Genomic DNA, 22,188 nt, shown 5'->3' with positions numbered 1-22,188 from the left:
GGAATAAGTTATTTACTAAATGTATTGTTGATCCCCTCAATGAATGTAGATATAAATACAACTGTCCGGCGCTTATTTGTGAAATGCTAGTAAACAATCCCCGAAATATTATGTTAAATTCCTACTAGTACCAAAGAGATTCGAATATTTTTGCTAGTACGCCCGATGGCTGAACCGGATGTTAAATGTGGTTTGACAGCTCCATGTACCGGAAGAAGACGTGGCAGTCACTAGCGTTACATCTCTTCCTGTTTGCTTGTGTTGTCGAATGATCAGTAGCCAGCAAGTCACTTATTTGAATCGGCTCCGAAACCGAGCTAGCTCTCCCCTGGTCGCAGTCATCAGCGGGGATAGTAGCCCGTCGGGACGTAGGAGAAGGTAGCGAGCTTGCAGTAGCTGGACGATGTACATAGAGAGGACATTAATGTTGTTTTGGGGAGTCCTGGAGCTGTATGGCAACATCGCAGCAGCAAGAGGGGGCTCCTCTCATTTTACCGATGAAATCCCCTTCAAGATCAATTGGCCCGGAGCCGAGTTTACACTGGTATGTATTTCGCTCTCTCTCTCTATCTCTCTCTCCGTGTGTGTTTGTGTGTGTGTGTGTGTGTGTGTGTGTGTGTTCATGGACATGTAACGTTATGCGCGAATGCATGTCCGTGCGGTTTTATGGTTGTACTCACGTAGCATATGTTGATGGGTATACTTTGTTATGTATATTACTATGGGTATACCCATTAGCTGTGAGACAGCGCGCTCCTACTTTCTCCTTCCCTGAAGAGTAACGGTATAGCTTTACGTGAGAGCTTATAGACACGTTTCCAATTGAATTTCCCTAGCCAACAGGAGCCCTGTACAAAGAGGACGACTTTGTCATAATGACAACCACAGACAAGGAGAAGTACAAGTGTTTGCTTCCTTCACTGTCAAACGGAGATGAGGTGAGTGTGTGTCTGTTATTGTAGGAAATATGTGAAGCTATGTGATCGGGATCACACTGGCCTCTTCTGCTGGATGCATGGAACTTCATAAGTATCTGTGAGAATGGGGACCACACAAAACGTTAGAGAAACAAGTCCGATTTGTAGCAAAAGTGATTGCTGATATTAACCCTTATCAGACATATAAGGTTGCTGATTCCAGTTGTACCGCCTAAATGCAGAACCCCTGTCACCACTCCCTAGCTTACAGCTGTTACGGTCATATGTGCACCTCCCTAACCTCCCCTTTCTCAGGATGAAGAGAGGGAATACGCAGGGCCGAGTCCAGCATCTCTACTGGAGCCTCTGTTCAAACAGAGCAGCTGCTCATATCGGGTGAGAAAAGTTTCACAATGAATTGCTGTTTCACTTGCAGGGCATTCAGCTGTTTTTTGCTTCCGTCTTGGGGGTTGGGGGTAGGCATAAACAGATTGATAATATCTTCATCTGAGGACTGCTTCAGTAAACCTGAAATGGTCTACGAAGGAAGGAAGTGTGAAAGAATCCAAATCCAAGCTGAGGGAGAACAAAGGGACTAAGCAGACAGCTGTGAGGGCATGACATGACTACCTAAGAAACCTTTGTGGGAGGGAGGGGTTTCGGATGTCATACCCAATTTTAAGAGACTTGCTAGCCAATCCTTTTCTGTGTTGTTGTTGGTATCTCTGGATCTGCAACCATCTAGGGTAAGAAAAGGCACTCCAGTGGCCAGGCTAGTAAACCCCTCTGCATTCTTGTGTTTCAGATTGAGTCGTACTGGACATACGAGGTGTGCCACGGCAAGCACGTAAGACAGTACCACGAGGAGAAGGAGACAGGACAGGTGAGTGGGAGTCCTGTAGGGCCCAGATACTGAAATCACGGTCCATGAGGACCGAGAACTACTGGTTTTCCACCCTCCCATTACTTGGGAATCAGGTCTGATGAGAGTCAGACCCACTAATTGTTCAGTTAATTACTTGGGTGAAAAGAAAACTAGGGCCGGATTTGAGAATCCATGCTGTTGAGTAATCGTCATTGGCAAATATAGTGAAGGTCCACTTTGCGGTCAAAATTGCTGTGTATGATAGTTATGCACTGTAGTGTCTGGAGCTTCTCAAAGCTTTCCTATTTACAGTAAGCAAAAACAATATGAGGGTCACACTTTTTTCATCTTAATTCAAAAGCAATATGGTGAAATGCCAAAGCACCTAGTAGACAGCTGTTTAGTCACACTGTCCTCTTGTCATAGGTATAGATATCTAAGGTATTTTATTACTAATTTATTTTTTGTAATTTTTGTGTTGATATCCTCTAAAGGGTTAATAAAGTAAAAAATGTAGGATTTGATTGCTAAATATTCCCTGCCACAAATAGATCTCCCCTGGGCATTTCAGAGCATTTTGTTTCAGGAAAAAGGGGACATTTGAAGTGGAGTGAATGAATGGCTTTACTTTTAATGCTCATTTGTTTGTTTGTTTGTTTGTTTTGCCTTTCTGTAATTAACCATATGCTTCTGTTCGCTCCAGAAAATCAATGTCCAGGAGTACTACCTTGGAAATATGATGAAGAAGAGTGAGAACTCCGTGGGAGGTGAGCAGCTCAGCTATAAAAAGATTTGTCTGTACAGCTTCTAGGTCTATTTTGACCGTGCCCCATTTGTGAAGTGCATCAGCTCATGGATACTGTAACGTTTCTACGCGTAGCGTGCCATGCTCTCCGTAATGCACACCTTTAGTTTTTGTGCACGTTCAGTATCTCCCCTACACAGACTTATCTGTAGCACACCACCACAATATCAGGACAACCACCACAAAATAGAAAGTCGGTCAGTAATGGGATTTATTTATGCGAGACATTCGGAGATGCAGATTCATCACAGATGAACGAAATCTGTGAAATCAACAAGGCAAGGAAAGGTAACATTTTCTGCATCTCCAATGATAAAGAAAAAGTTTATCCCACCCGCTTTTCCACAAACACAATTTACATTGTCTCGTCAACAGAGTTTTATGCTAATGTTACCTCAGCTGCTTCTCTAAGCTATGTTAAATACATCGTGTCGCCACAGATGACCAAGGGGAAACACTGACATTTGTATTGAAAATGCTTAGTCATGGATGCTGATGACATTTCACTTCATGCCTGTGCTTCTGTCACACAGGAGCTAACTCTGAAAACTCTGAAAAAACGGAAGGAGCTGACACTGATAAAATGGAGAGTGAGAAGGAGGTTGGTAAACAGGCGAAACCGGATTTCATTAATACACAAAGCGAAAAAGACTGCTTGCGGTCATTTTAAGACGTCCTCATTCCCCTTTGTCACTCTTTCACACTCTCTCCCCCTCTCTCTGGTTACCTGCTTGCCTGCAGGTGCTCACGAAAAACGTGGAGGGGCAGCTGACGCCGTACTACCCTGTGGAAATGGGGAACGGGACCCCGTGTGTGCTGAAACAGAACCAGCCTCGGTCCAGCTCGGTCCTGTATGTCTGTCACCCCGAAGCCAAGCACGAGATCCTGTCCATCGCCGAGGTCACCACCTGCGAGTACGAGGTGGTGGTGCTGACCCCTCTGCTCTGCGGACACCCCAAATACAGGTAAACCTCTTTACATACAGGTGTGATTGTGTGCCAAAATAAAAGTAAACCTCTTTTGAATAATGTGTGATTAAGAGCCATAATAGAGGTATACCTCTTTGCATACAGTTGTGATCATGTGCCTAAGTACAGGTGCACCTCGTTACATACAGGTGTGATTGTGTGCCCATGTACAGGTATACCTCTTTACGTGCAGGTGTGATAATGTAACCACATACAGGTATACCTCTTTACATACAGGTGTAACAGTGATTTATGCTCTCTGCAGGTTCAAGTCATCCCCAGTGAATGCCATTTTCTGCCAGGCCATGGCTGGCTCTCCCCTGCGGCCACAGCGCCTTTCCCAACTGGATAAGGAGCAGGAGGAGCTCCTCAAACCTCCCTTCAGCGCTGCTCCAGACAAGGAGGTGAGAGAAGGAGGTTCCCTTACGAAGCGTGACTTAGAATTCATAATATCCTACAAAACCCAGCAGAATAACAGAATAAAGTGTTACAAAAACTGCAAGCAACAACCAATGTTCTGTTATTTGCAGGTAATTTTTTTCAATTTCATAGTTTTATGAATTTATATTTTATTGTAATCTGAATTGGAAGCATTTACATTGTGTGTGTGTGTGTAAATATACTGTTCCTTATCACTGTTAATTTATATTCACTGATATATAATCCTTTGGCAGTATCATTGATATTTGATTGATAGTACTAATATTTTTTCAGCAAAGCACGAAAAGGGAAGTTCAGTAGCTGCACAGACAGCTGAAAATTTGTGCAATGGGAATCACCCCTGACCTTTGACTTTTCTCATCTAACCTCAGGAGGAGACATCCCCAGCAAAAGAGGAGCTCTTCTCCTCCACCCACAAGCCTCTTGCAGTGGGTGGTCAGGCTCAGATCGCCGTGGGAACTACCCACATCTCCCGCCTGACCGATGAGCAGCTGATCAAGGAGTTCCTCAGTGGCTCATACTGTCTGCACGGGGTCAGTCCAGCTAAACGATGGCCGATTTCACTGCCTGGTTGTGCCTTGCTCAGAAGTTGTGAAGCAGTCCACATGTGCATTAACCGTCTATCTCATGTTGTTCGATTTAAAATGAATTTTCCTGTGAAGCATTGGTGGGGGTAGCTTGTTGGGGGGTGGTGACCATTCACCATTGCTGAAAGTCTAATTATGACTGCTTGGCTGAGTAAGCTGACCTCGACATGTCCTTTTCTAGGGAGTCGGATGGTGGAAGTATGAGTTCTGTTACGGAAAACATGTCTATCAGTATCATGAGGTATGGACTCTTTTCTCAGAACCAGTCACTTCTTCACTTTATGTATTATCTGTAGAATATCTGCAGAGGTACAGTATTCTTCAGAGTGCAGTATTTTTTGGAGTCTTAAAATATGTATCCAGCTAACCTAGCTGCTGTGGACATATGCATTGCACAGGATCCTTGACTTGTTTGTGTTCTCTCAGGATAAGGAGCACGGGAAGAGCATTGTAGTGGTCGGCAACTGGAACGAAGAGGAACATCTGGAGTGGGCTCAGAAGAATGTGGCTCGCTCCTATCAGCTGAGAGAAGATGGAGCACAGAAGGTCAAGTATGTCATCCCTCTATCTCCATTTCTCATTTTCCCTCCATCTTTCCACCCTTTCACCCTTTCCGGTTCTCCTGCGCCTTATTTACCGGGCATCTCAGGTCACATGGGAGATTGCAGTCAGAGCAATATCATCTGTGATAAAGACATGACCAAATCCAGGTTTACAGGGATGGTTCACTTTGGAGTTTTAAAAATATATATCATTTCAGTTAAATTCATATTGTATTAAAGGGACCTAAAGCATCCAGCTGTCTGACGACTGACCCTTATCAATTTCCCCCCAGGGTGGTTTCCCACTTCTATGGCCATGGGGACATATGTGACCTGACGGGGAAGCCTCGACAAGTCATTGTGAAGCTGAAGTGAGTGACGCGAATCCAACAGCTTGTTAAAATTCTGGGATTGCAATTGTGGTTGGAGCAAAAAGCAGCACACACAGGGGGGCCCCAGGACTGGACTTGAGAACCACTGCGATAGCCAATCAGATTCTCACCTCTGTCTCTTTCTGCTTCTCAGGTGCAAGGAATCAGAGTCTCCTCACGCAGTGACCGTGTACATGCTGGAGCCTCAGACCTGCCAGTACATTCTGGGGGTGAGGGACAGACCGACAGGCGCACACAGACACACGCACGCACGCACGCACGCACGCACACAAGACCAGATTGTCAACTTTGTCTTTTAACTTGCACTTTCAAATAAATGCAAGTGGTTTGTTCTGCAGTTTGAGGAGTTGATTTGGGTGAACGTTGAGCTCACAAATTGAGAGGGGGAGAAGCAGAGTAACTTTCATTAAGCTGTGGACAAATGTTGACAGAGCCGAGGCCGGGGACCCCTGCAGACGCTCGCAGTGGGAAGGCTTTGTACTGACCTTGCTTTGGCCACACCTCCAGATTCTGGGGCTTCACATACCTGTGTGTTTGCTAATCAGGTGGAGTCACCGGTTATCTGCAAGATCCTGGACACCGCAGACGAGAACGGGTTCCTCTCCATCCCCAGCTAACCGGAGACGAGGGAGAGGAGGAGCAGGAAGAGGAAGGAGAAGAGAAGAGCGGGTTGGTGGGGAAAGGGAACGCGGCCTTTCTCTAGCGCAACCTCACAGAGGGAAAGAAGAGGAGAGAACGAACCTGTACTTCCTTCTCAGGTCTGAACCTCGACCCGAGATCTCTCTCCAGCCCTGCCCCTCCTCCGTCTGCAAACGCTGTAAATATTAAACTCAGAGTTCACTGGCAAAAAAAAAACTGCTTTTAATGTTGACAGTAGACAAATAGGAAAAAGCGTCTGATTGGACGACCTGTTGATTTGCCTAACCCTGGAGGAGGCATCGCTCTGCAAAGTCCCGCAAAGGCGTTTCCGGCATCTGCGGCTCTGTAACTCTGAACTGAAGTCGTGACTGAAGAGACTCGTCTAGACAGACAGATCCGTGTTCATCGCTTATTGGGTCATTTTTGTACTTTTTATTTAAATTTCCATTGGTTGATTTTCTGTGATCTGGGTACACACTTAGCTGGTCCTGGGCATTTGGACTTTCGCCATTTGGACAGTTTGAGGAAGCGGATGTAAAGTTATCGCAATAAATAAACTATAATTAAAATGACTGAAGCTTTGATCATGTGACACGTCACCCGATCTGCACAGCAAATTAAAATCTTTGGATATTAAAGAGAGATGCCGACAGATCATAGTGTTTGGAATACCCATGATCCCAAAAGGCACCATGGGTATTAAAATATCGTTTTCCAAAATTTCAAAAACTTTCAGAACCCAGGAACCACTTAAACCTGAAGAGATCACTCAATGTCTGGCAACATATTACCTTACTTACTACGTTTTAATAAGCGGCAGGCCATATGCTGAAATGTCGAAATATGCCATATAGACTGCATGTCAAATTGACTGCGTGTGTGGTACCTGTGAGATTTAACCATACACTGTGGTTTAAACTGGGAATTTTGTGACAAGCAGACCACATTATCTGCAATGATTGCAATGCAATGATTGCTGGCCTGCATTCAGTAGTCAAGCTTGAATTTCATTTATGAATCCTCACCACAGTATGATCTTCCACCTGACAATCCTCAAGTCTTAACAGTGGTCAGATAAGCTCACTGTAGTTAACCAGTCTATTGTCTATTATATTTTGCTCACCTTGGTAGTGAATCACTATGCTTTGGTCTACTCTGTCTAATGGAGTCCCACTCTGGCTCACTAGGGGGCGGTGCTTGCCATTAAATAGGCTACACTGAATGTTTTCCAACATGTCTGTGGATTAACTGGCTGCACAACTGTTTATCACCAGTAAAACAATATAGAGATGCAGTAAATGTGAACCAGGTGTGCTTGATGAAGCAAAAGGTATTAAATCTCCCACAGCTCTATCAAATAAAATGGAGATTAGTACTTCCCAGGACAGTACATAATTTGTGTAAAATGTTTGACCGAAATTGGAAATAAGATAATACAGTCTACTAGCTATGTAGTAATCTATTTATTGCTATTAATCTCAATAGCTGTATTGGTTTTCATCATGTGAACATCAGCTTATTAAAAAAAATACCAGCCTGCATAATATCAGAGTCGAGCCAAACTATTATATGGTTTGTCAGTTTACATTTGAAATGTTTGCCATATTTTCCCGAAACTTGTGTAAATAAAATTATAATTACAATTTAATGAGACATGCTTGTCAATTTTATTATTATTATTATTATTGTTATTAATAATATTGTAATTGTAGTAATAATAATAATAATAATAATAACACATTTCCTCCCTTGTTGTTTGGTGAGGTCTTACAGACCTCTCTCTACTAACTGACTGGTTGCATTATTAGTCTTATATTTCAGTGGTGATTAGTCCTGATTACTTTCCATTCATTCTAAAATTAAATATTTTGATTGTTTAATGGACACAAGAAGGATATTGAGGAGGTGCATTTACAATACATTTAATATGTTAATAGAAAATGTGTGACTTTCACAAGTACAATATCTTGAGGATGAAAAAGACAGAATTGCAAAATTACAATATGAAAAATGTTATATCAATGTAAAAATATAATTCTGGCCTTCTGTAATGTAATGTGTTGAATGACGCTTTGAGACATATTTTCTTTTTTTTTTGTGAAATTGATCCAGCTCTCAGGAAATCTCCTTCCATGTATAGCTTTCCTTTTTTAACACAACAAGCAAAAAATAAAATAAAATAAAAAATCTCTTCATAGAATACTTTCACCTACTTAAAAAAACCTCTTCCTCTTTCTAATCTTTCTGTGCCTAAAGGTTAGCTTAACAAAAAGGAAACACTGGCTTGTACCAATCCACAAAAATCCCATCCCAATCCAACAGCACCCTTCCCATGGGCCCACTGCATGCCCGCCCTGGCAGGGCAGTCAGACGGAGGGCATGGGGATTTGGTGGGTGGCGACACTCTCAAAGTCCTCCAGAGCCTCTTGGTGGGTGTGGTAGTGCATTGCCACGTAGGACTTGGCGAAGCCGAAGGTGGAGTTGGTGGGCAGCAGGCTGTTGGGCGAGCTGGGCCCCTCGGAGGGACTGCTGTTGTAAATGCTGTAGTAGGGCTCGATGCGGGTGTTGATGGGCGTGGAGCTGCTCGGGGGGCGGGGCCGGCGGTTGGCAGTGGGCGGGGGGCTGAGGACGCTGTCGCGGGAGTGGCTGGGCCCACACGCCTGGTCCACCAGCCTCCGCTGGGGGCGGGGGGAGAGCACGCAGGCCGAGTTGGTCTCGTGGTGGGAGGACTTGTTGCGGTTGACCTCCAGGCTGCCCTTGCCCACCACGCGCAGGCGGGTCTTGCGCTTGCAGCAGGGCGACCCCAGCGTGGCGCACTGCAGGCACCAGAGCATGCGACGCCGCAGCCCCGCGCTGTTCCGCGAGTACACGAACGGGTTGATGCCCGATTTGAGGAAGATGAGGGTGAAGCCGCACAGCTCGAACTGGTAGAGGAGGAACCCGCTGTCCGGAGACAGGACGTCCTGGGCTAGAGAGACGGCCATGGGCAGGCAGCAGAGCAGTACCGAGAACACGATCACCACGCACGTCACCACCGCCTTGGAGTCCTTGGCTGTGGACAGGTTGACAGAGGAGATGATCTGACAGCAGGCGGCTCCGCCCCCCTGGCCACTCCCGCCGGCCCCGCCCCCGGCCTGGCTCCCCCTCTTGGTGTAGGCGTGCGTCTGCACGTGCTGGAGCTTGTTATAGGTCTGGTTGCGGTAGAGGGCGGGGACGGGGACGGCGCGCTGCACGCCCTCGAAGCCGGCGGTGATGAGGGGCGGCGGGCGGGTGGCGTCCACGGTGATGACCGGGCACCTCCTCACCTGGGCGTTCTTCCTGAGCGCCTGAGCGATCATCACGTAGGAGACGGACACCACGGCGACGCACAGGGCAAAGTCCGCCAGGTACAGGTAGAGCACGGCCTTGCCCTCCACCGCCACCAGGCCGGCGTGGGGCAGGCAGGGCCGGGACCTCCAGGGGTAGGTGCGCAGGGTGAAGAGGGCGGCCAGAGTGAAGCTGGTGGTCCAGAGGAGTGCGGTCAGAGCCAGGGTGCAGGGGAAGGAGGCGGTGCGGTCGGGCTGCCGTCCCAGGACCATGCGGAGCCGGTGCAGGGCGATGACCGCCACCGTCTTCAGGGACATGAGTATGAACCCCGAACTGGTCAGGTGGAAGGTGAAGCAGAAGGCCTTGGACACGCCCATGCCCCCGCCCCCGACCCCACCCGTGCCCCCGGCGTCCAGGAACAGCACCATTGTAAACATGGGTGTGGTCACGCAGCAGATGAACAGGTCGCAGAAGGACAGGTTGAGGATCATGAAGTCGAAATTGGTGCGGAACTTGCGGAACGCCGGGTCAAAGAAAGAGAGGAACACCACGAGGTTGCCGTAGGAGCCCAGGCAGAAGATGAGGATGAGGAGGAGCGAGCAGGAGGCCAGGGTGGCGGTGTGGACGAGGGCCCAGCGTGGGGGCGACTGAGACCCCAAGGTGCCATTGTAGGAATTCTGCCGCACAACGTCCAGCAGCTCTGCAGGTGATGCGGTTGTATTCATTGTACACAATGGGTCTCTGTGCGCTTTACAACATCACTCCATTTCCCATGATTCCCTTTTGCTTGAATTACCCATAATCGGACAGGTATGGTGCTCCCTTTTTAGCATGCCATAGTTGGGTTGAAACAAAATTTCCTGGAATATAGAGAAAAGAATTAAATTAAGGAGTAGGCTACTTCTTGATAAGTATGCTCACAGACAAATACACCGTAAGAATTTACAAGGTGCCCCATTACAGGGGGTACTCATTTAGTTAATTCCATGCTGGAATCCTGTCTGCATAACATCAGACATACAAGTTAACTGATATAATTAATAATTTCCCCACCAAAGTACATAGTCAAGTCATGAGAAGCCCTTAAAAAGTATTCTGCTAGGCAACACATTTATGTATTAATCAACATTTTTACACCATGTTTTTGGTTTGATAAGAGTTGGAGAAATTAAATGGACTCATTTCCATGGATGAAGTGTCAATTTGGGAAGGTCTGTGGTGAAGTACACAGAGATGACAGGGCCAGGGAGTCAGAAACATCTGGGCTGACCTGAGCTGTCTTTAGATTCGGTCTGTGAAATACACAATGTAATCTCTTCCCTCAGCACATTTGGGAATGGCAACGGTTGTAGGGCTTACAACAGCCTAAATATGAATGAATATGAACAAGAATACACACACAAACACACAAACACAATTGATTTGAGATGACGGGTACACATTTTTATATTCTACTACTGGGAAAGAGCAAAGCCATTTTTATCAGCGGGTGATGGCGGTTTATTCAGTTGGAATATTTTTGGCCAAAAAATAACCCCCACCCCGCTTCTGAATGACAAAGGATTAAAAAAGCAAATAGATTTTGTTACAACACAAATATGAAATTGCAACAAATATGTAAATACATCGCTGCGAAAATGCTTAACAGTGACTGACGTTAATCATTTCAATAAAAGCATAAAATATGGTTTCTAAATTTTGAGCGATGATACCCAGGCCAATTTCATGCAAAAAATATAATGTAAAATACATCCATATAAACATATTTGAAAAAGCTAAGCCCTGTTATGTAACAAAATTAAGATAAATAATTACGAGCAATATGACATGTCAGAATATACTTGCCGTCAACATCCCCGTTGGAACGTTTAAGTAGTCCATTAAAAAACGGCGGAGATCATTTCTTTCATTTCTCAGCGTCGATGATATTTTCTGTTTTTCAAGTCCCTCGTCTTTCCTGCGGTACACGGTAACCTATGCGGAGCATCGAGTGAAGTCACACAGTCTACGTCTGCGCGCACCGTCCACCTCCGAGTCCGGAATCTGACAGCTGCTTGTGGAGAAGCGTGAGCGCGCGTTTGTGAAAAGATGGAGAGACGGAGAAATCAGAAGTGGGGGTGGGGTGGACGTAGGCCAAGAGCCATAATACTCAAGAAAACGGTTTAAAACACTGGGTAATATTATGCCCGAGTCAAAAAGGCAGCAATAACACTGATAGATGCAATCAATAATTGATACAAAAGCATTGTTGTGGCTGCACAAGCAAGCACATAACCCCATCTTCCTACCTATACCGATCTTCGATCTTATTTTCATTAGATGGAAACAAACGGAAAGATCTTGACACCGCTACATAGCTTTTCCTTATCTATTTACATCTGTCACAACTTTTAAATCAGATTTTCCTTCTCGATCTCCCCTCCCTCTTTATCTCTGAAATTAGCAGGGCTCGAGATTGTCAATTCAAGTCCTTCCTGCCATTGGTCAACTCATCTCTGCCAACAGTCTAGGCAGTATAATGCAGAAAGAACGCACTCCCCGTTGCCATGGAAACACAGGAACAATCGAGCGAGTGGGGATCATCTAGCTCCTTGTGTGCGCGCGCGGATTAAACGGAGCAAGACTCATGTCTTGGTGTGGAGATGGACATATATGCATGCTTAATCGTCCAAACGTTGCTGGATTAAGCCAAAAGAGTAACATTCATGACTATTGCACCCTCAAGTGAAGGAATAGCAATGATATTAATTGTAGGACTGTGATATTGGTTTATGTGGTAAACTGATACAGGTTACACGGCTAACATAGACATATATGGCACACTGCAATTTGTAGAAGACATACCTAAATGAAAATGGTCAGAACTATTTCTAAACATAGGCTATCACCATCCACAATACACTGCTAATGCTAACAAGCTCACCACCTGCAACATACATGACGATGCTGAACCAAAGTAGAACAGCCCTGTCAAAAGTACAGCCATCAGTAGATTAGTATTCCAATGAGGCTAATCGTGTGGCAGTAGTCCATTAATGTGGGGTGACTGGGGAAGTGAATGGGTGCAGGTGCAGGGAAGTGGCTGGGAGATGTTGGGACTCCCGATTGGCCTGGAGAGATTGGGATTCAGGTCAGGAGTTCAGAGCCCAGCCAGTGTGGCTGAACAGCGGGTTACCATAGGAACGGGAGAGCAGGGGACTGTGCGTCTCTAACTCTCTCCAATTCCCTCCCCCCGGCTGTGCTGCAGCATAACAGACTAAACCGCCCCTCGTGAATCCAAATGTCACCACACTGCCCACTGAACTGGACCTGGTGACAATTCATACGACCCTGAAATTCCTACCCCAATTATTATTATTTTTTTAAAAGGAGCTATAATCCTCTTTCTCTTCATAAAAAAAGGACACGGAACCCTGTGAATTTTCCACTGACCACCAACCTTTTCCACCCGACAGACTCAACTTTCATCAGACACTCGCACGCACTCACAAATGCACGCACATTCACAAATATGAATCAAAAGCTTCGTTACAAACAACCCATTTATTGGCCTTTTAAATATAAGCAAACGGTACATCTAAAAAATCACTGCTGTTTTGGCACTACACTATACAGTGGTTTTGTAGAGTATTACACTCAGTGAGGTACTAAACTGAACAGCTCTCATTCAGACCACTTTCAAATTCTTCAAAAAAAACGTAAGGAGTCACTAAAAGAGATGCCAGTCCCTCTCTCACTAGATAAAAAAATAGATTGATAATAACGAGTAATCGTAATAAGACCGCAGTTAAACTCTGAAAATGTGGGAGGGTCTTAGATGGGGGACGATGGGCATGAGGGATGGGGGTCCTCAGTCATATCCAGGTCCCCATGGGAACACTGCGGACCCATTTGCTCTTCTGCGTCGAGATCAAAAACACAAGTGTGCGCCCGCTCCCCAGCACACGCACTCACGCAGGCCAGCACAAGCGCGCACGCCAACTTCCGGTCACTAACGGGTGCGTCACCCGACCACCTGCAAAACCTGAACCCGCGACACCTCTCGGGGATTAAAAGCACTTCAAGAAAATAAATACATGTGTGAGTTTATGGCGTACATGCACGCATAAACTTGAAAACGTGTGCATGTGCGCTGCGTGTTCCAGTCTGTGTGCTCGAGGTTTTAAAAAAAACAAAAAAAAACAAAAAAAAAAATACAACAACAAAAAAAACACCCGTTACAATCAGTTTCACCCCGTAAAACACTTCTTATCCCAGTGACAGGGAGCAGTGACATCGGCTGCACTTCCTGTATTGGGCCTAGGGGTCAAAGTTAAAATAGATTATCATGGGGGTGGGTGTTGGGGGGTGGGGGTGGAATCCGCAGGCATCATCCCCAAGCACTCAGCACACACTCACACAAGCAAAAACTGTACAGTAATATTACAGACTGCAGGCCACTTCCACCTGCTTTGATATGCCTTAAATATTAAGTATATTAAAAATGTAAATGAATGCTAAATACATAAATACACAAGTTTTTCTTTTCATTCCGAGATAGTTATGTCCCCCCCCCCATCCCCTCCCCCCCCCTTGTCCTTTTCCTTCCGGCGGGGGCAGGTCTCGGACGCACGGGTCGCGCACGTCGCACATGCAGGTGCATGCGTCCATCTTGAGTTCGCTCGGTCTGACAGGACCCCGAGTGCAGGAGGGCAGAGAGCCGAGGAATCATCCTGCCTCAGCTGTGACCCAAAAAAAAAAACTCAGTTAGGGGGTGTGCACCTCAGGAAGTGGGAGGTGTCACAGTTAGCCTTTGTTGCTAGCTCAACGGCGTGGGCTGTCTGAGCAGGTGCAGCTGACAGTCGAGCGGTGCGACTGACAGAAGTGAGAATGGGAGAGGGTGTGGGAGGTGCTACCTGCTCTACGCGTAGTAGCAGGGAGAGACCAGCAGGTCCGTCAGCACCAGCAGCTGGTCGTCAGTGAACTGCTGCTTGTGCTCTTGCCAGTTATCATGGTGGGTCCGCCGGAAGTTGGACAGGGTCTTCTTCACCGTCATCTGAGAGAGGAAGGAAGGTAGGAAGGAGAGAGAGAGAGGAGAGGGGGAGAAGATTCAGACACCATTGTAACGAAGAAGTAGTGAAGAATGTAGGTGATAACCACATGCACTGCCAAACCCTCTCTTCTAATCTGTCCACATAGATACATTCATTAAACCCACTAACTGCTCATGAGCACAAGGATATTGAGCCACAAAAAAGATATCCTAAAGGCTGTATATCTGCAGAGTTGAGTACTTCTACAGGCAGTGTATGCGGTGTTGAGTAGCACAACAAGCTGGGTGTTTAGTGTTCAGTACCTCTATGGGAGGTGTGTGGTGTTGGGTACCTCTATGGACAGTGTATGTGGTGGTGGATACCTCTATGGGCAGTGTACAGTATGTGATGTTGGGTACATCTATGGGCAGTGTATGTGGTGTTGGGTACCTCTATGGGCTGGGTGTCGTTGAGGTGGGCGCTCAGGTCCATAAGCAGCTGAGGCATCCAGGTGGGCACGTCGTAGGGGCTGGAGAGGATGCAGGCGCTGAGGCCCAGAACTCCCGCATGACGGCGAACCAGGTCTGCACACACAGGGGCACGGGGGTTACACACCCACACCACACAGCCTTTCACGCACAGCTTTACATACAACTGCATCTCCTACAGAAGCAAGGCTACTAAAACAGTGCCCCAAAATTGATTTGAACCTGCAACCCCAGTTTTTTAACCATGCAGTGCATCGTACCTGCTGAAGGGATAGTGTCCACCACAGAGCCCAGCTCTCTCTTTCTCCTCTTGGGGAGCCGCGTCTTACACAGCATCTCAAAGTGCGCCTGCATGGGGCTGTCCATGGACAGGAAGTTACACTGCAGGAAGCCGCTGAGCGTGGTGGCGGCCATCTCCCGCACCTGAAGAAGAAACAAGCCCGTTCATGACTTTATCTGATAGTGGCAACGATCTTTATGATGGAGAGGATGGCAGCAGTGGAGGTGGTAATAATATACCCATTTCAATAATGTACTGCAGTTTCTGTTGTTTTAGGTTATACGTGACTGATGTCTCTGGCAATGTGTACGTGTACAGACTGGACATCATGCGTGCAAAGCTTTCTGAATCTAACTGAGCTGGAGAGAGGGAGAGAAAGAGAGACAGATATGGTGGAGATAGCAATAGAGGGAGAAAGAAGAGAAGAGAGATGGGGAGACTGACAAAGAGGAGGTCTAATACAGGGATACTCTAATCTGGCCCTCAAGGCCACTAGTACTTCTGGTTTTCTTTTCTACCTGATAGGTGATTGATTCTGCCACTGATTGGCCAGAGGTTTAACTCATGTGCTGTCCCAGGTTTAACTCAGTCCTGATTAGAGGGAAAGAATGAAAACCAGCAGCATTACTGGCCTGGAGGGCCAGCTTTGAGCAACCCTGGTCTAACGTAAGTGGTAAAATAGCAGCATCCTCTAATAAGATAGGATCCTCTGTTGAAAACCAGGCTGCCCCCACCCCCTCACCTGCCTCGCCCTGTATCAGTAGACCTGTGTGCGCATGCATCATTGATGAGATGTGACCCGCCAGCTCTTTGAAACAGGGCTGCTAAGGGCAGATTATCCTCTCTCTGCACTGGGGGAGTGATTCAAATAAAACCATGAACCACGCTGGATTCATACACGATCAGACGCTCTCTAATACAGAGGTGGATTCATACGTGGTCAGACAGTCCCTAATAGGTGGATTCATATGCGGTCATACGTTCTCTAATGTAGAGAGGTGGATTCACACGGTCAGACGCTCTCTAATGTAGACAGAGGTTGATTCACACGGTCAGATGCTCTCTAATGTAGACAGAGGTTGATTCACACGGTCAGACGCTCTCTAATGTAGACAGAGGTTGATTCACAGTCAGACGCTCTCTAATACAGAGGTGGATTCATACGTGGTCAGACAGTCCCTAATAGGTGGATTCATATGCGGTCATACGTTCTCTAATGTAGAGAGGTGGATTCACACGGTCAGACGCTCTCTAATGTAGACAGAGTTGGATTCACACGGTCAGACGCTCTCTAATGTAGACAGAGGTTGATTCACACGGTCAAACTCTCTCTAATGTAGACAGAGGTTGATTCACACGGTCAGACGCTCTCTAATGTAGACAGAGGTTGATTCACACGGTCAGATGCTCTCTAATGTAGACAGAGGTTGATTCACACGGTCAGATGGTAAATGGTAATGGTAATGGTGCTCTCTAATGTAGACAGAGGTTGATTCACACGGTCAGACGCTCTCTAATACAGAGTTGGATTCATACGTGGTCAGACAGTCCCTAATAGGTGGATTCATACACGGTCATACGTTCTCTAATGTAGAGAGGTGGATTCACATGGTCAGATGCTCTCTAATGTAGACAGAGGTTGATTCACAGTCAGACGCTCTAATGATAACTGCAAAAAATATGAAAGCCCAAAACCAAAATGGAGTATTGACAGCAGTCACCTCCAAAAAAAAGTCAGTTTCCTTCCTCTTCTTCCCTATCAGACACACACACACACACACACACAAACATAAGAGTAGAAACAAACACACACACACAAGCATAAACATATTAACACACACACAAACAAACACGCACAAAATGACCTCCGTAAAAGTGGTAGGACAGTGAGGTGGTAGCAGTTGGGGGTGTACAGATTAAATGTCACTGGCTGATGTATTGACTGACCGGCTGCAGTTGAGCTGTGCCCGTGGGGGTGCACTGTAGCAGCTGAGGAAATCTGCAGCATCTCTGTCCTACAGTAAGTAAATAGCCTAAAGACTGCCTCAATCCCCCACCTGTCCTCTTCCCCACTCCCCCCGCCAACTTCAACATTGGTCTCCCCGTTACCAAGGCAACAGAATACTCTTGCAGCCTGGGGTTTCCATGGAAACAGAGCCATCAGCAAGAGGATAGCGAGGAAGAGAGGGGGGTGGTGGTGCTGAATCACCAAGAAGAGAACCATAGAACACAGAGGCTGTGTTCATGCACACAAACACACAACCATAGACATGCATGCAGACAACTAGTTTCCTCCCAATTTCTCCTGTTACAGGTATACACATAACCGCATAGTTCTCACACATGCATTTACAGACATGGATCCCTCTTTCAGACCATTCTCCATCAGCTCTGCGACACATTTTTGCTTTAAGGATAGACACTCTCTCCTCTTCAGCACACACGCCTGCAGTTCATATTACACACACACTTCCACGTCTCTCACACACCTTTAGCTTTTACCATATAAATGTCTGCGTCCCACACACACACACACGCTCGCACGCACAACCTGTAAGAAATATGTACACTGTGTACTGTCTGCGAGTGTGTACATGTGTGCATGCACACTGTGTGTATGTGTGTGCATGTGCATGTGTACTGTGTGCAAGTGTGTATGCATGTGTACTGTGGTTTTGTGTACTGTGTCTGCGATGTGCGTAGTTGTGTGTACTGCGTGTGTGCATGTGCATGTGTGGTTGTGTGTACTGTGTGCGAGTGTGTGTGTGTGTGTACTGTGCGCGTGTGTGTATGTGTATGTGTGTGTGTGTATGTGTGGTTGTGTGTACTGTGTGCGAGTGTGTGTGTGTGTGTACTGTGCGCGTGTGTGTATGTGTATGTGTGTGTGTGTGTATGTGTGGTTGTGTGTACTGTGTGCGAGTGTGTGTGTGTGTACTGTGCGCGTGTGTGTATGTGTGTGTGTGTGTATGTGTGGTTGTGTGTACTGTGTGCGAGTGTGTGTGTGTGTACTGTGCGCGTGTGTGTATGTGTATGTGTGTGTGAGTGTGTGTGTGTGTGTACTGTGCGCGTGTGTGTATGTGTATGTGTGTGTGTGTGTATGTGTGGTTGTGTGTACTGTGTGCGAGTGTGTGTGTGTGTACTGTGCGCGTGTGTGTATGTGTGTGCGTGTGCATGTGTGGTTGTGTGTACTGTGTGCGAGTGTGTGTGTGTGTGTACTGTGCGCGTGTGTGTATGTGTATGTGTGTGTGTGTATGTGTGGTTGTGTGTACTGTGTGCGTGTGTGTGTGTGTCTGTACTGTGCGCATGTGTGTGTGTGTGTGGTTATGTGTACTCTGAGTGTGCACGTGTGTGTATGTGTATGTGTGTGTGTGTGTGAGTGTGTGTGTGTGGGTATGTGTATGTGTGTGTGTGTGTGTGGTTATGTGTACCGCATGTGTGTACCTCCAGCTGCTCGTCCTCCAGCAGTCTGATGACGAGCGCTCGGACCTGGCCGACGGCCTGCTCGCTGCTCAGGAAGGTGAAGAGGTTGTAGAAGACCATGATCTGCAGGTAGGTGAGCACCGTGTAGCGCGCGTGCCAGGAGCTGCTGCCCGCGATCTGCAGGGGGCACAGCCGGGCTCAGTCACTCAACCCATCTACACACTAGCCAAAGCTCACACTCTCCTGATTGGCCGAGCCTTTAAATCCACCAATCAAAAACTGCTTCACTTCTGTCCCCCGCCACCCCCTCCCCATTTCAGTCAGGCTGTGATTGGTCAGCTCTTTTCCCTCAACACCATGCACGTTGGCTTGCTTGCACGTGTGCGCCTGGGCCTTGCCTGCGTGTTCCTGTCCCCAGCCCCCTCAGACTCACCTCCTGCAGGGTGCTGAGGACCTGGGGGATCTGCTCAGGGTACAGCAGGCCCTGGGACATGAGCGACAGGCAGGTCTTAGCGTCTCTCTTCAGCTCGTCGTAGCTGTCGTCGTTCTCCACCGGGGCGATCTGCAGTCGGGGAGGGGTTAAGGAGGGAGTCAGAGGCCAGGGGAGACGGGAGATGGACCGCTCCCCCTGTCACTGTGGCCTGGGTGTGACGGACAGACGGGCGTGGCACAGAGACTGACCTTGAAGAGCAGGGGCAGAAGCTGCAGCTGCTCCGGGACTGCGGTGGAGAAAGAGCGCCCCGCACTGGCCATCAGCCACTTCAGCACTGAAACACAGGAGTTACACACAAACATTAAACACACACACACACACGTTACAAACACATTACACACTGGCCATCAGCCACTTCAGCACTGAAACACAGGAGTTACACACAGGAGTTACACAAACATTACACACTGGCCGTCAGCCACTTCAGAACTGCAAAAAACAAACGGGTTACTCAGACTGAAAACACCCATATTCCCCCCTCCCTCACCGGTCTTGAGCAGTTTGATGGCCTGCGTCCTCTCGTCCTGCTCGCCCACGCCGTTGTCCTCCACCACGTGGTTCTGGATCTCCTCGTCCCCCTCCGTCAGGGGCTTGAGCTGGGTCACGACCCGCTTGGTGAAGTCGGAGATGCGCGGAGACGTGGTTGGCCGCGTGTAGGGCAGGCTGACGTCGATCATGAAGATGTAGGTCAGCACGCTGAGGGGCGAGGCAGGGCGGGGCAGGGGGGTGGAGACAGAGGGAAGGCAGGAGACAGTCAGCCTGGCCCGTGACGTTGAATAGGGGGCGTTTCGGCGGGGGCTCCAGCGGCACAGCGGCGCGTTAGCCTCACCTGCCGATGCGCTCGCGCACGTTCTTGTACACCTGCGTGAGCTTGGGCTCCAGGTACTGCAGCAGCCTGTGGAGGAGCTCCGGAACCCTCCACTCCTGCTGGGCCAGCCCTCCCTGCAGAACGTACAGACGACTAGGAGAGAGAGAGAGACACGTCTGAATCTCCGCCTGCTAACCCTCACAGCACACTGAGCTCACACACTAAGGCCTCTCTTCATGCAGAAAGGATAGTCTCAGATACTCTAAGAGGACAGGACTGCAGGTTTAGGGGTAACCGTGTGAATGTGCTCACCAGGCGTCCACAAACGAGCCGCCCTCTCCATTGACCGGGGACTCCATCAGCATCTCAAAGAGCCAGTGCAGCTTCCGAGGGTCTCTGCTCTCCTGGGAGACCAGAGCAAGGGAGAGGAGCAGGGTCAGACTGACACAGACAGCACCGGTGACACACACACACACACACACACACACACACACACACTCACTAACACACACACAGGGGGGGGCTGCTGCTTCAGAAGGGAACAGAGACAGACAGAGGGGCAGATGGACAGAGAGACACATTACAGGGACAGATGGACAGAGACACAGACGCAGAGACAGAGGGACAGACGGACAGAGGCTGAGGACAGGCACATACGCATGCTGTGGCGATGCAGGTGCCCCAGTCGGCGTAGGTTTCCACGGTGATGTTGGACAGCGCCGTGCGGATCAGAGGACAGAGCAGCTTCCAGAGATTCTCCACCTGTGTGGGGTTACACAGGAAGGTCAGGAGTTAATGTGTGTGTGTGTGTGTTTGAGTATATGTGTGAGTGTGAGTACATGTGTGAGTGTGTGTATATGTGTGAGTGTGTGTGTGTGTGTGTGCGTGTGTGAGTGTGTGTATACGTGTGAGTGTGTGTGTGTGTGTGTATGTGCGTACATGTGGTGCGTTCTCTCACCTTGCCGTAGCTCCAGTGCTTGGAGCCGCGGATGAGGCCAGCGATGATCTCGGCGATGCAGCGCTGCGTGCTCTCGTGGGAGTCCCCCACCAGCCGCTCCATGTGCGGCCGCAGCACCGGCAGGAAGGCGTCGTCAAAGTTCCGGAACAGTCCCTGGAGGGCAGGGGACACACGAAACAGTGAGGAGACGCTGCCACTGCTGCTCTCTCCTCCTCTCCCTCCATCTCTCCCTCATCCCTCGCTCACCTTGAAGAGACAGAAGCGGCGGGGGCTGAACTTGTCCTTGCCCTTGCGGTCCTCCAGGGACAGGAACTCCACGAGCTGCTTGACGAACACGGGGTCGGAGAAATGGTCGTAGACGATCTGCTCTCTCTGAGGTACGGAGACAGACGTGTGAGCGCTGCTGCGTGTGAACGGGTGTGTGTAGTGACACAGCTCAATTACCACTAATGTTACGCTGTCACACTGCCTATTACAGCATGATCATTTAATCACACGATATTCAATATGAAACACATTTAGATATTTATCTATTTCTCAATTTGGCCTCCTCTCTGTAAGCATGTGCATGCGGGTATACTCTTTTCATGTTCTGTGCATACCTCCATCATTCCTTTTCTTGTGAGGTCCTGCACACACGTGCATGTTTAACGTGTGCGTGAGAGAATGTGTGACTGCGCGTGTCGTACACGTGTGCGCACGCGTGTCTAAAAGCACGCCAGCGCGTACGCGTACGTGTGCACGTACCTCCGTCATCTCTTCTCTGCTCATGCCCAGCTTGGGCTGCTCCTCAGGGGGCGCGTAGAGCATCAGCTTCCTGTGGAGACAGGAAGTGGGAGGTAATCAGGAGCGGGGCACAGGGAGAGAGCGGAGCGCTGCTCAGACACACAGGCACGGTCGGGGTCAGGGGTGAGGGGTCAGGGTGAGAGGTGAGAGGTCAGAGGTGAGAGGTACCGTGGCCAGCTGTAGTAGCCCCAGTGAGTCTTGTCCACGAAGCGGCAGGACTCCCAGGCCTGCTGTGAGTGGGGCAGGGAGCCGCTGTCGTACTGCAGCCAGCGGTTATCCGGCCTGTCTCCGGCCACCAGGCCGTCCGGCTCGCTCACCCCAGCTGGGACAGAGGAGGGGAGCAGGAGAGGAAATCAGGAGTCAAAGTCACTGCTGAATACGGTATAACCGCCACTGCTGTATACCGGTGTTATTTGCAATACTGCATGGGTAGCCTTCCTCGTACAGCATTAACAGTATTTCAAATTGGTTTATTTCAGCA

General features: G+C 48.3%; 3 protein-coding genes across 4 annotated transcripts in view; 1 reads left to right on the top strand and 2 right to left on the bottom strand.

Annotated features, from left to right (window-relative positions):
- Window positions 1–223: 223 nt before the first annotated feature.
- erlec1 (endoplasmic reticulum lectin 1) lies at window positions 224–7,804 on the top strand. Its single transcript, XM_035399414.1, has 14 exons — window positions 224–544; window positions 837–938; window positions 1,233–1,313; window positions 1,723–1,800; window positions 2,486–2,549; window positions 3,121–3,188; window positions 3,329–3,552; window positions 3,821–3,959; window positions 4,368–4,529; window positions 4,765–4,824; window positions 5,010–5,134; window positions 5,419–5,496; window positions 5,651–5,726; window positions 6,063–7,804. The coding sequence occupies exons 1-14, from the start codon at window positions 404–406 to the stop codon at window positions 6,132–6,134; spliced, it is 1,470 nt and encodes a 489-aa protein (XP_035255305.1). The 5' UTR covers window positions 224–403; the 3' UTR covers window positions 6,135–7,804.
- Window positions 7,805–8,062: 258 nt separating this feature from the next.
- Window positions 8,063–10,319, bottom strand: gpr75 (G protein-coupled receptor 75). Its single transcript, XM_035399413.1, has one exon. The coding sequence runs from the start codon at window positions 10,185–10,187 to the stop codon at window positions 8,523–8,525; it is 1,665 nt and encodes a 554-aa protein (XP_035255304.1). The 5' UTR covers window positions 10,188–10,319; the 3' UTR covers window positions 8,063–8,522.
- Window positions 10,320–12,986: 2,667 nt separating this feature from the next.
- psme4a (proteasome activator subunit 4a) overlaps window positions 12,987–22,188 on the bottom strand; it is a 37,899-nt gene continuing 28,697 nt past the window's right edge. For both annotated transcript variants that reach the window (XM_035399408.1, XM_035399410.1), the window contains 15 exons: window positions 21,876–22,029; window positions 21,669–21,738; window positions 21,168–21,293; window positions 20,922–21,074; window positions 20,621–20,725; window positions 20,276–20,367; window positions 19,985–20,116; window positions 19,643–19,851; window positions 19,344–19,429; window positions 19,096–19,224; window positions 18,684–18,839; window positions 15,223–15,385; window positions 14,925–15,058; window positions 14,358–14,497; window positions 12,987–14,183 (listed from right to left, as the gene is read on the bottom strand). In XM_035399408.1, coding sequence (XP_035255299.1) covers window positions 14,363–14,497; window positions 14,925–15,058; window positions 15,223–15,385; window positions 18,684–18,839; window positions 19,096–19,224; window positions 19,344–19,429; window positions 19,643–19,851; window positions 19,985–20,116; window positions 20,276–20,367; window positions 20,621–20,725; window positions 20,922–21,074; window positions 21,168–21,293; window positions 21,669–21,738; window positions 21,876–22,029 — 1,844 coding nt within the window. In that variant the 3' untranslated portion in view covers window positions 12,987–14,183; window positions 14,358–14,362. The remainder of the gene's footprint in view (window positions 14,184–14,357; window positions 14,498–14,924; window positions 15,059–15,222; window positions 15,386–18,683; window positions 18,840–19,095; window positions 19,225–19,343; window positions 19,430–19,642; window positions 19,852–19,984; window positions 20,117–20,275; window positions 20,368–20,620; window positions 20,726–20,921; window positions 21,075–21,167; window positions 21,294–21,668; window positions 21,739–21,875; window positions 22,030–22,188) is intronic.

This window comes from Anguilla anguilla, chromosome 18 (genome assembly GCF_013347855.1).
Source record: "Anguilla anguilla isolate fAngAng1 chromosome 18, fAngAng1.pri, whole genome shotgun sequence".
In the NCBI taxonomy this organism is placed as follows: Eukaryota; Metazoa; Chordata; class Actinopteri; order Anguilliformes; family Anguillidae; genus Anguilla; species Anguilla anguilla.
The sequence above is the reverse complement of the archived record's forward strand: the minus strand, read 5'-3'. Positions and strand labels throughout refer to the sequence as shown.

What these genes read in the sequence shown, in the direction of transcription:
- erlec1 (XM_035399414.1), top strand. Translation starts at nt 404, where the DNA reads ATGTACATAGAGAGGACATTAATGTTGTTTTGGGGAGTCCTGGAGCTG. An exon ending in GCTCATACTGTCTGCACGGG is followed by an intron (nt 4,530 to 4,764) that starts GTCAGTCCAGCT and finishes GTCCTTTTCTAG; the next exon opens with GGAGTCGGATGGTGGAAGTA. An exon ending in ATGTCTATCAGTATCATGAG is followed by an intron (nt 4,825 to 5,009) that starts GTATGGACTCTT and finishes GTGTTCTCTCAG; the next exon opens with GATAAGGAGCACGGGAAGAG.
- gpr75 (XM_035399413.1), bottom strand. Translation starts at nt 10,187, where the DNA reads ATGAATACAACCGCATCACCTGCAGAGCTGCTGGACGTTGTGCGGCAG.